Here is a 14,495-nt window from a genome sequence, read left to right on the forward strand (position 1 = left end):
AGAGGCATTTCTCCTGACGTTTCGCCTGCATTTATGGCAAGCATCCTCAGAGGTACCTCTGAGGATGCTTGCCATAGATGCAGGCGAAACGTCAGGAGAAATGCCTCTAGAACATGGCGCTATAGCCCGAAAAAAACCCACAAGAACCTAGAAATGTAATGTTCGTTTGTGGGATTAACATAACTCAAAAACCACTGGACAAATTGACACCAAATTTGGACAGAATACACCTAACAACCCAGTGAGTGACAATCACTAAAAAAATGATTTTGTCATTTGGGAGTTGTAGTTGCTGGGATTTATAGATTTTATATATAAAGATTACTGGAATTCTTCCCTATCTAATAGGTGTCCAATCCATTACACTATGAGCCCTTCCAGACACGCCCTTTATTCCAGGATCTCATGCCACGTTTTCTGTTTATCTTAGATTATCTGGCAGTACGGACTCATATAAAACCTGGGATCAGATCTTGGAATATAGCGCCTGTCTGGAAGGGCCCTCTCTATGTAATGTGATTTTTGTTCCTTGGTTATAAATGTAATTTCTTAATTGATTCTATCATCAAAACATGGAAAAAGTTTATTAAACTGCAAAAACTAAAAGCCAGGAACAAAAATCGTGTTAGGTAGTGATAATTAGCAGTGCAACTGTATTCCCCCATCAGAACCTGATTTAAAAGAGGGAAATGCAAGCAGGGGAGAGCAATCTTTCAACTACGTTGATATCCGCAAAAGGATCCCAGAGGGGAGAGCAAGCAGGCTTTACAGGCAGCGAGGCACGCGCTCTCCTCTCAGGAGGGGGGCACGCGCTCTGCTCCCACTAGGTTCCTGGCGGAAGTTCTGAAGCAGGCGAGGCGCGCGCGCAGCGATCGCGCGCAGAAGGCAGGCCGGGGGGCGGGGCGAGCACCTTCCTTCCTTTCTTGCTCCGCCCCTTCGGCCCCGCCCCCTCCCGTTCCTGGCCTCGCGGGCCTTGCCTGAGGGGCGCAGGCGCTGGGGATGCGACGGGGCCGGCGCGTGCGTGCCCCTCGCGGGGGAGAGCGCGCGCTAGCAGTGGCCGCGGCCTTGGCGGCGGGGCTGGGGGCGCTGGGCTTGCTGTTGCTGTGGCAACGGGGCCCTCCCGACTCGGAGCCGGGCCCAGGCGGAGGAGGGGGTGGTGGCGCGGCGGTGGCGGCGCCCTCTTCTTCTTCTTCGGTGTTGTCTCATCGTCTCCTCCGCCGGCCCGTGTACGAGAAGCCGCCGCTGGGCCAGGAGACGGAGCTGGGCGAGCTGGGCCGGGCGGCGCGGCTGGAGCTGAGCGAGGAGGAGCAGCGGCGGCAGGAGGAGAGCGTGGCCCGCCACCAGATCAACATTTACCTCAGCGACCGCATCTCCCTCCACCGCCGCCTCCCCGAGCGCCGCCACCTGCAGTGAGTCCCTTCCCTGGAGGAGGCGCCTTCCTAGACCACCACTGCTTGGAACTTGGGGCCCTTCCATGCAGAATATCCAGGCAGAACATCCCACAAGAGCTGCTTTGAACTGGGTGATCTGAGGCCCCTTCCACACAGCTGAAGAAAACCCCACATTGATCTGCTTTGAATTTGGAATATATGGCAGTGTGGACTCAGATAATCCAGTTCAAAGCAGGGTAAAAGTATGATAGCTGGGACTGAGTGCGAGTAGTGCTACGCTGATTGCAGAACGCTACTTTGCCAACGCTGATAGCGCAATGCGGGGCAGGATACTACTGAACTCAGTTAATGCAGGCGATACATAACAGTGAAGTAATGCTTCCCTTTTTATTCTCTCTCCTCCCTTTATGTTCCCCTTCTTTCTGACCCGTGTTCGGCTTGTCTTCGGTTCCTACAAACTATCTTGCCAATTCTGTCCCACCTGCATCTCTCACTCTGCTGAGTCTCACTCCGCCTACTGTCTAGACTACGTAGCACATTTGTTCCTCATTCACAACCACTGTTCCAGAATCAGTGTAGCACTACTAGCACTCAGTCCCAGCTATCATACTTTTACCCAAAGCAGATATTGTGGGAATGCTACTTCACCAATGCTGATAGCACAATCTGTAATAGTATGATAGCTGGGTCCGGAAGCTCTGAGCGTTACGCTGTTTCCGCTTCGCTCCTTCGGGAACGCTGTTTGCACAACCCAGAACGGAACACATATATTATAGAAGGAATGTAAGAGTTGTTTAATGGTAAAACCCGAACCCTTACCCTAATTCTAACCCAAACCCTAAACTTTACCCTAACCCTAAACCTTATCCTACCCCCCCTTCTCTCCTTCCACCAAATGCAACTATGAAGTATATTCCCGCCCTCAGTGTGCCGCTTTCTCCTTCCCTTATTCACAACCGCACTTCTGGACCCAGCTATCACACTATCACCGTGCAATCTGGCAGCAGGATACCACTGAACTCATAGCGCAACGTGGAGACAGGATATCACTGAACTCAGTGAATACAGGCGAAACACAGATAACAGAGAATAAATGCTTCCCCCTTTATTCTTCCCCCCTTCTGCCCCCCCCTTTCTGACCCGTGTTCGGCTCGTCTTTGGTTCCTACAAACTATCTTGCCAGCTCTATCTGGCCTGCATCTCCCACGCTGCCCGGTCTCACTCCGCCCGTTGTCTCGACTACATAGACACACACGTTCCCCTCATTCACAACCACCGTTCCAGAATCAATGTAGTGCTACTAGCACTCGGTCCCAGCTATCATACTTTAACCAAAAGCGGATATTGTGGGATTTTCTGCCTGGATATTCTGGATTATATGGCTGTGTGGAAGGGCTCACTGTTATCTGAGTCCACACTGTCATATATCCCAGTTCAAAGCAGATAATGTGGGATTTTATTCAGCCGTGTGGAAGGGGCCCAAGTAACACAGTTTTGTTCCTGGGTTATAAATGTCATTTCCTCATTGGTTCAGCTATCATAAAAACATGAAAAAGTTTGTTCAACTGCCCTAACTTTGTTTTTGCAGCACATCCTGCAGCACATTTAGCTATAATTTTTCAATGAATATCTGAGTCTCAACCACTTTAACATAGTTTGTGGCAGCCACAAAAACAAAGTTTGTGAAGTAGAATAACTACTTTCAAAGTAAGTACTACACAAGTAATCAGGAAACATCACTTTCAAACCAGGAATAATAATAATAATAATAATAATAATAATAAACTGGGTGCAGTGTCTAAAGACCTTGGCCTGCACTTAGAAACAATCGGCGCTGACAAAATTACCATTTGTCAGCTGCAAAAGTCCACCCTACTCGGATCTGCACGCATTATTTGCCAACACATCACACAGTCCTAGACACTTGATGTGTGATCAAATACAAAAGCCAGCATAATGATCTTGCTTGCTGTGTACTAAACTTGTTATGTATCAAATAATAATCTTTATTTTTAACCCACCCTCTCTCCCCAGAGGGACTCAGGGCCGCTTCCAAAAACCAGACATGGTAACCATTCAATGCCATGTGCAAATAACAAAGTAAAACAATTAAACAGTTAAAAATAGTAAAAAATAAACACAATTGACCAACTTCAGCTAAAACACATATAACTTGGTCAGGCCTCATAAATAACATCTAGGAGTTTCCAGTGGCGCAATAGCTTAAACCCTTGTGCCAGCAGGACCGCTGAACGAAAAGTTGGCGGTTCAAATCCAGGGAATGGGGTGAGCTCCTGTCTGTCAGACCCAACTTCTTATGTGGGAACATGAGAGAAGCCTCCCACAGAATGGTAAAATACCCGTGTGTCCCCGGGGCAGATGGCCAATTATCTTGCATCAGAAGCAACTTGCAGTTATCTCAGATCGCTCTGACACAAAAAAAATCACCGTAATCAGTTAAGCTATTAAAAATCTGTGTAAGATATACACTACACACACACACATATTATATATAGATTACTTTTTCATATTATTTACTTTTAATTCCAGTGTGAAGACACCTAAATCTTTTGTGACCACATTTCTAAGTCATATTATTGGTGTTACCTCTGTAGTATATACATTTCATTTGTTTATACCTTGCTCTTTTGCACATCCTTTTCTTATTAATATGCAATTATTTTTTATAATAAAAAGCTACCCATGGTGTCCACCTATCAAAAATTATACAAATCTGCAGCTGTACTCCACTAAAAGGAAAAACAGCCTGTTTAGTGAGCCTTGCAGACGCTGCTTTGTTACACTATGTAACACAAGTTTTCTTACTGGGTTATAAATGACATTTCTTAATTGGTTCTATCATTAAAATGTGGGAAAAGTTTCTTAAACGGCAAAAACTTTGTCTTTGCGGGACATCCTGTTGCACATTTTGCTCTAGTTTTTCAATGAATATTTCAACCAATTTAATATAATTTGTGGCAGCCACAAAAACGAAGTTTCTGGAGTAGGACAACTACTTTCAAATAAGTTCCATGCAATTAAATAGGAAATAACACTTTGAAGCCAGGAACAGATTTTTTTAAAAAAAGCTTTGTTGTGTAGTGTTATGTTAAAAAATCATTTTTATAGTGATTTTATTTATATAATGTAAAATTTTCCTATGTGGAAAGTGGTTGAGAGTGGGACAACTTTAAAATGCCCTGATCTAACTGTATAGCTACGCTTCAGGTTTCCTTATTACACCCTTGCACTCAAAGAATGAGCTTGTTGTCACTGACAGTCAATGTAAAATATATTTCCGTCTTAAAGGTGCTACTAGAGTTCATTTTTTTCTTTCTTCCCACTTCCTTTTATACTGCCAGCACATAGACAAGGCTGTTCTCCACCCTTCTTACTTCACAATAGAAAGGAAGAGTCCCGTGGGTTTTTTGCAGTACAAGCAAAGCAAGAGTCACTGGGAGTCTGGCAGCAAGTGAAAGGCTCCCCAATTTCATCCTGGGGGAGGTTTTTGTGTATCACTGTCACTGCAGTCAACTTGGAAAGGGGTTGGTGCCTTAAGTAAACATGTTCAAGAATGGCACTCTGCAGCACACACTTGGAGGTCAGGGAGCGGCCACCTGAGGATGAGGGAGAGGCTATACAGAGAATAATATGGGAGGGGAGCCAGATCCTGGCAGAAAGGTAAAAGCCAAATGGGTGTAACTTCCCTCAGGTGGCAATGAGTATGTGTACACATACCGAAAGAGGGACAATTACATCCTGTCACCGGCTCATAAAGCAGAGCTGGGCAAAGTGCTGTTCTGGGTCTCTCTGTGTTGTTCTTGCTGCACAAGTTTTTGGTGAGTCTGTGTCACCGAGGTGTAAGTTTCCCAGAGCAGGTTATTCCTGTCATGACAATGAACATTTATGCCACTTGTGTCCATATGTTGTCTTAAGGCAGTTCTACACTGGTCATATAATGCAGTTCACATCAATTTGAGTCTGTGATGGCCACAAAATACATACCATCAATTCACTATAAAAAGTTCATCAAGGGTAATACAACACTTTAAATCAGGGGTCCTCAAACTAAGACCTGGGGGCCGGATATGGCCCTCCAAGATCATTTACCTGGCCCTTGCTCAGGGTCGGTCTAAGTCTGAAATGACTTGAAAGCACACAACAATAACAACAATCCTATCTCATCAGCCAAAAGCAGCCCCACACTTCCCACTGAAATACTAATACATTTATATTTGTTAAAATTGTTCTTCATTTTAATTATTGTATTGTTTTAAAGTGTTTTTTGCACAACAAATAAAATATATGCACTGTGCATAGGAATTCATGTTTTTTTTTCAAATTATAATTTGGCGCTCCAACAGTTTGAGGGACTGTGACCTGGCCTTCTTTTTAAAAAGTTTGAGGACCCCTGCTTTAAATAAAGTCCCAGGAAAGTCCAGGTTCTATTAAAACAATGTGCTGCAGTAGATCCTAGTGTATCCCAGATCCAGGACGAAATCAGCTCTGCAAAATTCAAAGCACATTGTAGACATCCACCCCACTGAAGTGCATTATAAACATTAGAACAGGGGCTGCTGAAAAAAACCAGCAGCAGGTGAATAGGCCTCTTGTATTACTTCTGTTTATACTTATCACTTCCTCTTTTAACTCTGCATGCCTTTGGTGCACTGATGCTCATCTCTCCAGAAATTGGGGGGGGGGGGGGGGGCTGGAAAGTGATTTGAAACCAGGTTCCACGGTAATTGCTTTCATGTCCTCAATCTGGTTCCAGGCACGGCAAGTTCCCTTTGATCCGGTTCTAAGCTGGATTATAGTGTCAGTGTAGAAGTGCTCTTTGTGGGACATGACACGCACCTATCTTCAGGTTTTGAAGGTCTACCCCCTCCCATCAGACCGATATATATATTAAAAAACACAAATAGTTCCGTGTTTTGCTGCTGGTCCATCCCTGAAGCATCGTGTTGGTCCAATTGTTTCCATTATGTATTTTAATACAAAAACTATGCTGATAGTAATCACACGCTTCAGAAAGAAGCCTTTGTTCAGAAAGCAAACTTCTTTAGCATGAAGGCTACCAGGAATTACCAGGGCATTGTTATCAGTAACAGCAGTAGCTTTGTAAGTAGCCAGCAATAATGTTGTAATCTTCTTGATCAATACTTTATACATTTAAATTTTCTTCTGATCTCATGCTTTGCAATCCCTTTCTTGTGCCATGGGGATTGTATATAGACATGTTGTATATCCCTCATTCAAAATGCTTGGGACTTGAAGTGTTTTGGAGTTTGGATTGTATTTAGATTTTGGAGTACCTGTATTTCAATATACCTGCATAATGAGATATCTTGGAGAAGGGGCCTAAAATGAAACATTAATTTACGTTTCATATACACTTCACACACATAGCCTAAAATCAATTTTATACAATATTTTAATAATTTTGTATACTTTAAACTATCAGAAAGCAATGTGGGTTTCTCAGCCACCCACGTGCATAAGAGGGAATATACACAGGTATAGTTTGTCATTCAAGCACCCTCATGCAAAATAGTGTTTAAGTGACAACGTTTATATTTTTGCAAAAGATATCATTTTTGTTATGATTTTCACCCTAGTGATGAAGCTGTATTTCCCTTGTTAATAGCTTGACTTTTAATTAGCTTTCCCATTTTCCCCATTCATCCTCACATTCATCTTGTTTCCTACAAGATGTGGTTTTACACTTTTCCTGTTTAGAAAGTTTCATTTCAACATATTTTGTGTACAGCTGTTCCTTGTTTTTCAGGCCTAAGTATCCAAGAAACATGAGACACTTTAAACATACATAAACCTTTATACATTCTTAACCTGATTATGTTCAGATTGTTATTCATATCTTTCTTAAGATTACTAAGGAGGGGAATTAATCCAACTGAACTCACTTATTTCTAAGCAAAATTCATAGTCCTGATTGTTTTCTTCTTATCAGTAGTGGCCTTTGACAACGTTTTCTTACCGGGAGTTTTCCAGGCACATGGTCCTTAATGGATGAAGCCGGGTGCAGCTGTGTCCACTCCTTGTTTATTGCCCTTCAAATGTTAATGTCTCAGCCTGCACAAGGAAGTGCCCTTTATAGGACATATGGACGTTGTCAGCAATCTCTTTGTCACATTCAGCACTACTTGTTAGCAGACATTTTTACACAAACTATCTAATAAGATCTCAGATTGCTTGCAGAGAAGGAATGGACTGAATCAGTTTTTTGGCAGGAAGTGGTAGAGGAAGTATAACTTGCAGTATTCTCTAGTTTGGGAATAGGGAATAGGAGCTGCAGTTGCGCAATGGGTTAAACCCTTGTGCCGGCTGAACTGCTGATCTGAAGGTCAGCGGTTCAAATCCATGAGACAGGGTGAGCTCCTGTCTGTCAGCTCCATCTTCCCATGGGGGGACACGAGATAAGCCTCCCACAGAATGGTAACACATCCGGGTGTCCCCTGGGTGACGTCTCTGCATACAGCTAATTCTCTCACACCAGAAGCAACTTGCAGTTTTTCAAGCCACTTCTGACACAACAAAAAAGTGTGGTAATTGTAAGCTTCAAGGATGTGCACTTATCTAATACACAGGTGACAACCATCTTTTGATATTTTACTATCTTATAAATAGCTACTGGCAATTTTTCAGAAAAAGGATATGGTCTTTTGCCTTTTTATTGTGTTTTTGTTCTTCCTATAAATAAGTTGGGAAATATCTTTAGTCAATGGATTCTTAGAAATTTGATGCTAGAAAAACTGAGTAGTGTTTTAGAGAGGTTTCCTATTTTTTTATTTGTTTGGCAGAATTAAGATTTGTGCAGATTCTAGCTTTATCCACATTGTGTGTAAACATGTATGCTTCTGGAAGTCAGCAAACAGGATTTTCAAATTACTCTCAACTTTTTTTCAGAATTTCTCAGAAACAGCAGTAGGTGGTCTGCAAAAATATGCATTTTATATTCACAAGTTGTTATTGTTGCTACTTGGATTTCAGACGGCTGCGTGATTGTCTTTGCCAAGGATTCTAGTGCATTGTTAAATAATAATAGTGGCAGAGGACATAGGCTGTGTGCGTAAGGTGTATATGTTGCAAGCCTCTTTGTAGAGTGAAGTGGGCAGAATCTAGCCTCTTTGTATAAATTGTTGCCTCAGAGTTTACAAAGAGATCTTTTGTTGAAATAAACTTTTCATCCACTTTTAATTTATCCAGGAGTAGGAAGAGGTAGCTCTACTCAAGATGGTTTAAGTCTTCAATGAAATGACAGCAAATTTAGTTTTTATACTTATGTTAAAATGATCATATTAGATTAATTGTTTCTGGGCATAAAACACAAGACATCAGTTTAATGTAGTTTTATAAATAGATAGACAGACAGACAGACAGACAGACATCTTCTTTGAGTTCTCTGTGAATGCACACTAGAATCTCTAGGCTTTGAGACAAAAATGTTATAGAATTCAATGGTATATCTGAGCTTTGTAAACATCAATGGTTTTTCCTTATCTAATCTGTCTCTCAATTATTTAAATGTGTGTGTCTGTGTGAGAGAGTGAGTGAGTGAGTGAGAGAGAGAGAGAGAGAGAGAGAGAGAAAGCAATGGCACCAGAATTTTGATGTGAATCGCATTTGTGAATAATGCAGTGTGGCTTTGACAGTCAGATATACATCCTGATGGATGTTTGAATACAAACATGTGCTTCTTAAATATATTTTATGAATTTCGAAACACACATTGAATTTTTTTATGGGGCTGCTGCTTGATATGTGAGTAATGCATGAAGAAGTCATGAGATAAAATTCCTTACTAGAGCTCTTATCTTCCACATTCAGTTCTTTGCTTGCTCGCCTCTATTTTACATAAACTGTTTGTCATGGTAATGTTTTACAAACCTAATTTCAGAACTGGAAATCTGTCTTCTTGTTTCAGATGTACAGAGAAGAGATACGATTATTATAACTTACCAAAGACTTCAGTTATAATAGCCTTTTATAACGAGGCATGGTCAACACTTCTTAGAACAGTTCATAGCGTTCTTGAGACATCTCCTGATATACTTTTAGAAGAAATTATCCTTGTAGATGATTATAGTGATAAAGGTAAGCTATTCGAGTTATCCGCCACAAAACACACAATTGATAATGGCTTCAAACTACAAAAAAGGAGGTTCCATCTGAACATTAGGAAGAACTTCCTGACTGTGAGAGCCGTTCAGCAGTTGAACTCTCTGCCCCAGAGTGTGGTGGAGGCTCCTTCTTTGGAAGCTTTTAAACATAGGCTGGATGACCATATGTCAGGGGTGCTTTGAATGCAATATTCCTGCTTCTTGGCAGGGGGTTGGACTGGATGGCCCATGAGGTCTCTTCCAACTCTATGATTCTATGATTTCCAGTAAAAGGAATAGACTTTGTGGCATACCAAACTTAAGACCAAGTACAGGCCCATTTATAAATAATTTGTACAATTTCCTACCAGCAGTGTAACAGAGAATTGGGTATTTTATTAACAAAACATATGCAACTGGCTTAAACTGAAATGGCTTGAAAATGACCTACATTTTAGTCTTTGTTTTACATTCTTTCAAATTACTTCTCATTGACAACCACATGATGTTCTGTCCTTACACCATAGTGTTGAATACCTTTATTCATTTATCTGTTTTATTTATTTATATCCCAACCTTCAACCCTCATCCATTAAGATCCAAAGCTAACTGACACTTGAGGATTTGTCAAAATGAACCAGAGCCGCAGGTACAATAAAACAATGATTCATTGTTTACATAAAGATGCTAAGCAGGATGCAGAAATAAAACCTCACACGAAGTCAAAGTTGAGAGCCAGCATAGTGTAATGGTTTGAGAGTTGGGCTAGAACTTTGAAGATCAGAGTTCGAATCCTCACTCAACCATGGAAATCCACTGGGTGACCTTGGACAAGCCACACTCGCAGCTATATAGGAAGGCAAAGGCAACCCCCACCCCCAAACAAAATTTGCCATGAAAACCCTGTGATAGGTTCACAGGGTTTCTATAAGTCAGAATTGACTTGAAGATACACAACAGCTACAAAGTTAGCTCACATCCCTTCATCTGATTTTTGTTGTTCTTTATTACAGCTTCTGTCCAAAGTTGTCTGTGATAAAGTAGACCCTGCCCCAACTGATCAGGTTTCTGCACAGGGCTATAGTTGATTGTATCCTCCTCAGTACCAGACTGCTAGCTTAATTTCCTTCTCCCCAATCTTTAAATATTGTTTCCCATTAGTTCTGAAAGGTTGTAAGGCCTTTACAGGAGGAAAAGTTTACTGTATTCTAACAAAGGACCAGTTCTTTATGTGTCTTGCAGAAAACATTCTCATCTTTCTCTACAGAGTGAACTGATGTTGTACATCCTATTAGGGAAATTGCAACTACTAAAAAGTTCATTATTATTTGCTAAAGGCCTTTTTCACTAGGAAATGCTCTATTGCTATAGTGTGCATTTCTTAAGCATATAAAACACATGTATAGGCTATATGTGAAATTTAATGCATCTCTTCAAGAAATTGCACACTCCCGCTTTAATTTGTGTTTCTCCAACTAAACTGTTTAATCCAGTGAATGCTTCTATCAACAGAATGAGGATGGAGATTGTTTTCAGTGTTTTCCCCTCTCATAACATGGAGTTTATGAAAACATTTTGATGAAAAATCAGCATACCATCAGCTACTTTGTATAACACCAATCTATTTATCTTTTTTTTTACAGAACATTTAAAGGAGAAATTGGAAAACTATGTCGCAAATTTGCGCAAGGTACGGCTTATCAGGGCCAATAAGAGAGAAGGCCTGGTTCGAGCAAGGCTGTTGGGAGCTTCTATAGCTAAAGGAGATGTTCTTACATTTCTTGATTGCCATTGTGAATGCCATGAAGAATGGCTTGAACCATTACTGGAAAGGTAATTTCCTGTTAAATACTTCAAATATTTATTAAAAATGAGATGCATTTGGTAGCTTTGGTGAGTGTAATTTTATTTGTAACAGCCGGTATTTCCTTCTGTACATCTTTTTCTGTATGATCTTTAAATAAATCTAAATTCAACATGCTAGGGAGAAGTCATAGTGATTTTTTTCATTAGTATTTCCTGTAATTCATTATACTTTTGCCTACCATCTCACACAGTTTCTTACCACTTCTATATTATGTTGGGCCTCTGGAAACTGAAGTCTAAAGCTTCTGAAGAATCAAAGGGTCTCCTCCTCTGATGTAAATTTAATTGATAAGCTTTGGTGCTCACAAGCTGCTGCGCAATGTTTCATCCCAGTCTTATGTGTATAGATAAGTGTGGATGCATGTAGAAAACTTGTATGTCTTGCAAACACTGTCTCCTGCAAGGAGGTCTTAGTCCCATATGATAGGGAAATTAGAATACTGATAAACCATTTTCACCTAAATTGGCTGTGTTCAGGAAGCCTGCACTATTCTGAAAAAATGGTTCTAGTGGGTCTGTGAACATTGTCAACTGAATTCAGATTCTATTAGGACAGTGATCCTCTTGTATGGGGTTTGCGGTAACAGTGTGGAACAATGAGGGAAGGGATATTTTAGAAGGATTAGAGGAGTGAAGGAAGAGGAATGTGTACTTGATGTTAGGTACTCAAATTTCAAAAGAGCAGAGGTGAAGCATGCACATTTGATACGTATACCTGTAATGTAGCATGTTAAAAGAAATATTTGAATTTTCTTTATAATTTAACGGTGTAGGGCTAATTACTTATTTATTAGTTTAGCTGTAAAGACTTCTCTTGCCACTTTTGAAGTACCCGTATATACTCGAGTATAAGCCAACTCGAATATAAGCCGAGGCACCTAATTTTACCACCAAAAAACTGTGGAAATGGATTGACTCGAATATAAGCCAGGGGTAGGAAATGCAGCATTTACGGATCAATTTCAAAACAAAAATAGATACCAATAAAATTACATTAATTGAGGCATCTGTTGGTTAAATGTTTTTGAATATTTACATAAAGCTGTAATTCAACATAAGACTGTCCAACTCTGATTCAACCATTATTCTAACCTTCTTCAATGTAAATATGCTTACGTATCCTTCCAATAATAATTCATTGTTCATTCGTTCAGTCCAATAATAATAAATAGAGTAAAATAATAATAGTAATAATAATAATAATAATAGAGTAAAATAATGAATGTAACAATAACAATAATAAATAGAGCAAAATAATAAATGTAATAACAACAATAATAAAGTAAAACAACAACAACAAAGTAAAATAATAAATGACCTTGACTTGAGTATAAACCGGGGGAGACTTTTTCTGCCTAAAAAAAGGACTGAAAAACTAGGCTTATACTCGAGTAATCAAAGATATTCATGTCATTTTAACAGTCTCTAAAATGTAGCATGTTAGTAACGAAAGTCCTCTAGCACACTAAAGACTACCGTAATATATGAGCTTCTGCGGAGACAGTCCACTAAAAGCATAATGTGTTAAGGTGTTGAAAGACCTTTGGTTATTATTAACATTGTGAATAAACCACAAGATGGCAGTGTGGTGCAAGATTTAGACTGAAAGTCAATTATTTTCCTCAGGTTTAACTGCCTTCTGAGCATATGGTTTTTACAATGATTCACTATTGTATGTTTTTTTTGTTTCCAAGCATTATGAACATATATAAGCTGATAAATCATAGATTTGTCACAGCATTGCCCATTATCCACTAGTAAATGTAAATGAGCTGCTATGCAATATTGTTTTGTGAAAGTGCATATTGTACAATTTAGTCTGGTAATGGATTTTGCTGTCCAATCCTCTACCAGCTGCTGCTGCTGCATCACTCTAGTTGTCACCGGAATAAATTAAGTATTGCCAAAGATTTCAGAATTGCAGCTTTATTCTGGAAGTCTTTTAGTCCAAAAAAAAAAGGGGGGGGGGGTAGTAAAAGCGTGGGTAACATGTCAAGTAGCATTAACGCTGTATTTTGAAATGTATGAGTCAAAGTCTCTCCTAAAATATGATGTTGCTCTGAATATTGGGAAGTGTTGTAGTTGCTACTTTTAACTGAATGCTGCAGGATAAAGGAGAACTAATGTCTCTTTGAGTAGGGATTGCTGCAGATTTTTATCTTTGCAATGCTTGGCTTTCCCATCTATGAGTAACTTACTCTTGCTATACCCCATGTTCGTCCTCTCATTTCCTCACCTGCTTTGACTTCATCTTCTCTGTGCTCTTCGTTCTCTGTCTTCTTCTCCTTTAGCTGTTTGGCAACCAGCCTGCAGCTTGCCTGCCTGCTTGGATTGTGGCCATCTCACTGACAGACCCAGTCAGGAAGTATTGGTCACTAAGCTCTTGAAACCACTTGGATCTGAGAGTGAGTAAAGTGAATCTCCTTGCACTTTGGAATTTGGGAAGTGATGGGTGTTCTGCTTTGGCTTTCTGTCTTTAGTATGTCATTGGCCCTAATATTCCATCACATCCTGGGGCAAAAAGCTCAGAGAAAAGTGCAGATTGGCAGCACCCATATAGGTGTTTTTCTTTTGATTGCACTTTTCAGTTACTCAATATTACTTCTACTGCAGATAGGATTGCCCTGGGCTATAATGGTTTTGCTTTTGCAAAAGAAATGTGTGAACCTTATGGTGCAAGTAAATATACTTTGTTCTCTTTGACTCAGCTTAATTTGTTTGACAATGCGGAAAAGAGTGCATCCATCAAAAACTACCACCATGACATAGTTCCTTAGTGACACTGATGATTAAAAAACAGAAAAGTTGTTGTGTTCCAGCTCTGTTAGGATGGCTAAATTTTAGAAGTCTGAAAATTTCCAGCTGTTAACAAATTTGTGCATAATTTCCCTTTTGCAAAGCACAGCTGTGAAGCTTAATACTTGTGCCTCTCCTCCATTGCTATTGGTGAACTTACTGGCATTAATAAAGTTCTTGATTCCCCAAACACATTGCTGGGTAGATTACGCTTGTCTGACTAATGATATCTAAACAAGTTACATTTCATTATGCTAGAGCCACGTTCTCAGACTGTGAAGCAAAATACCTATGTATATTGTAAAATGTAAAACACTTTTAG

General features: G+C 40.2%; 1 protein-coding gene across 1 annotated transcript in view; it reads left to right on the forward strand.

Moving 5' to 3' along the window:
* The first annotated feature begins 929 nt into the window (after positions 1-929).
* GALNT12 (polypeptide N-acetylgalactosaminyltransferase 12) overlaps positions 930-14,495 on the forward strand; it is a 36,809-nt gene continuing 23,243 nt past the window's right edge. The window contains exons 1-3 of the mRNA XM_060774639.2: positions 930-1,409; positions 9,337-9,506; positions 11,155-11,344. Coding sequence (XP_060630622.2) covers positions 1,000-1,409; positions 9,337-9,506; positions 11,155-11,344 — 770 coding nt within the window. The 5' untranslated portion in view covers positions 930-999. The remainder of the gene's footprint in view (positions 1,410-9,336; positions 9,507-11,154; positions 11,345-14,495) is intronic.

Source organism: Anolis sagrei, chromosome 4, assembly GCF_037176765.1.
Source record: "Anolis sagrei isolate rAnoSag1 chromosome 4, rAnoSag1.mat, whole genome shotgun sequence".
NCBI lineage: Eukaryota > Metazoa > Chordata > Lepidosauria > Squamata > Dactyloidae > Anolis > Anolis sagrei.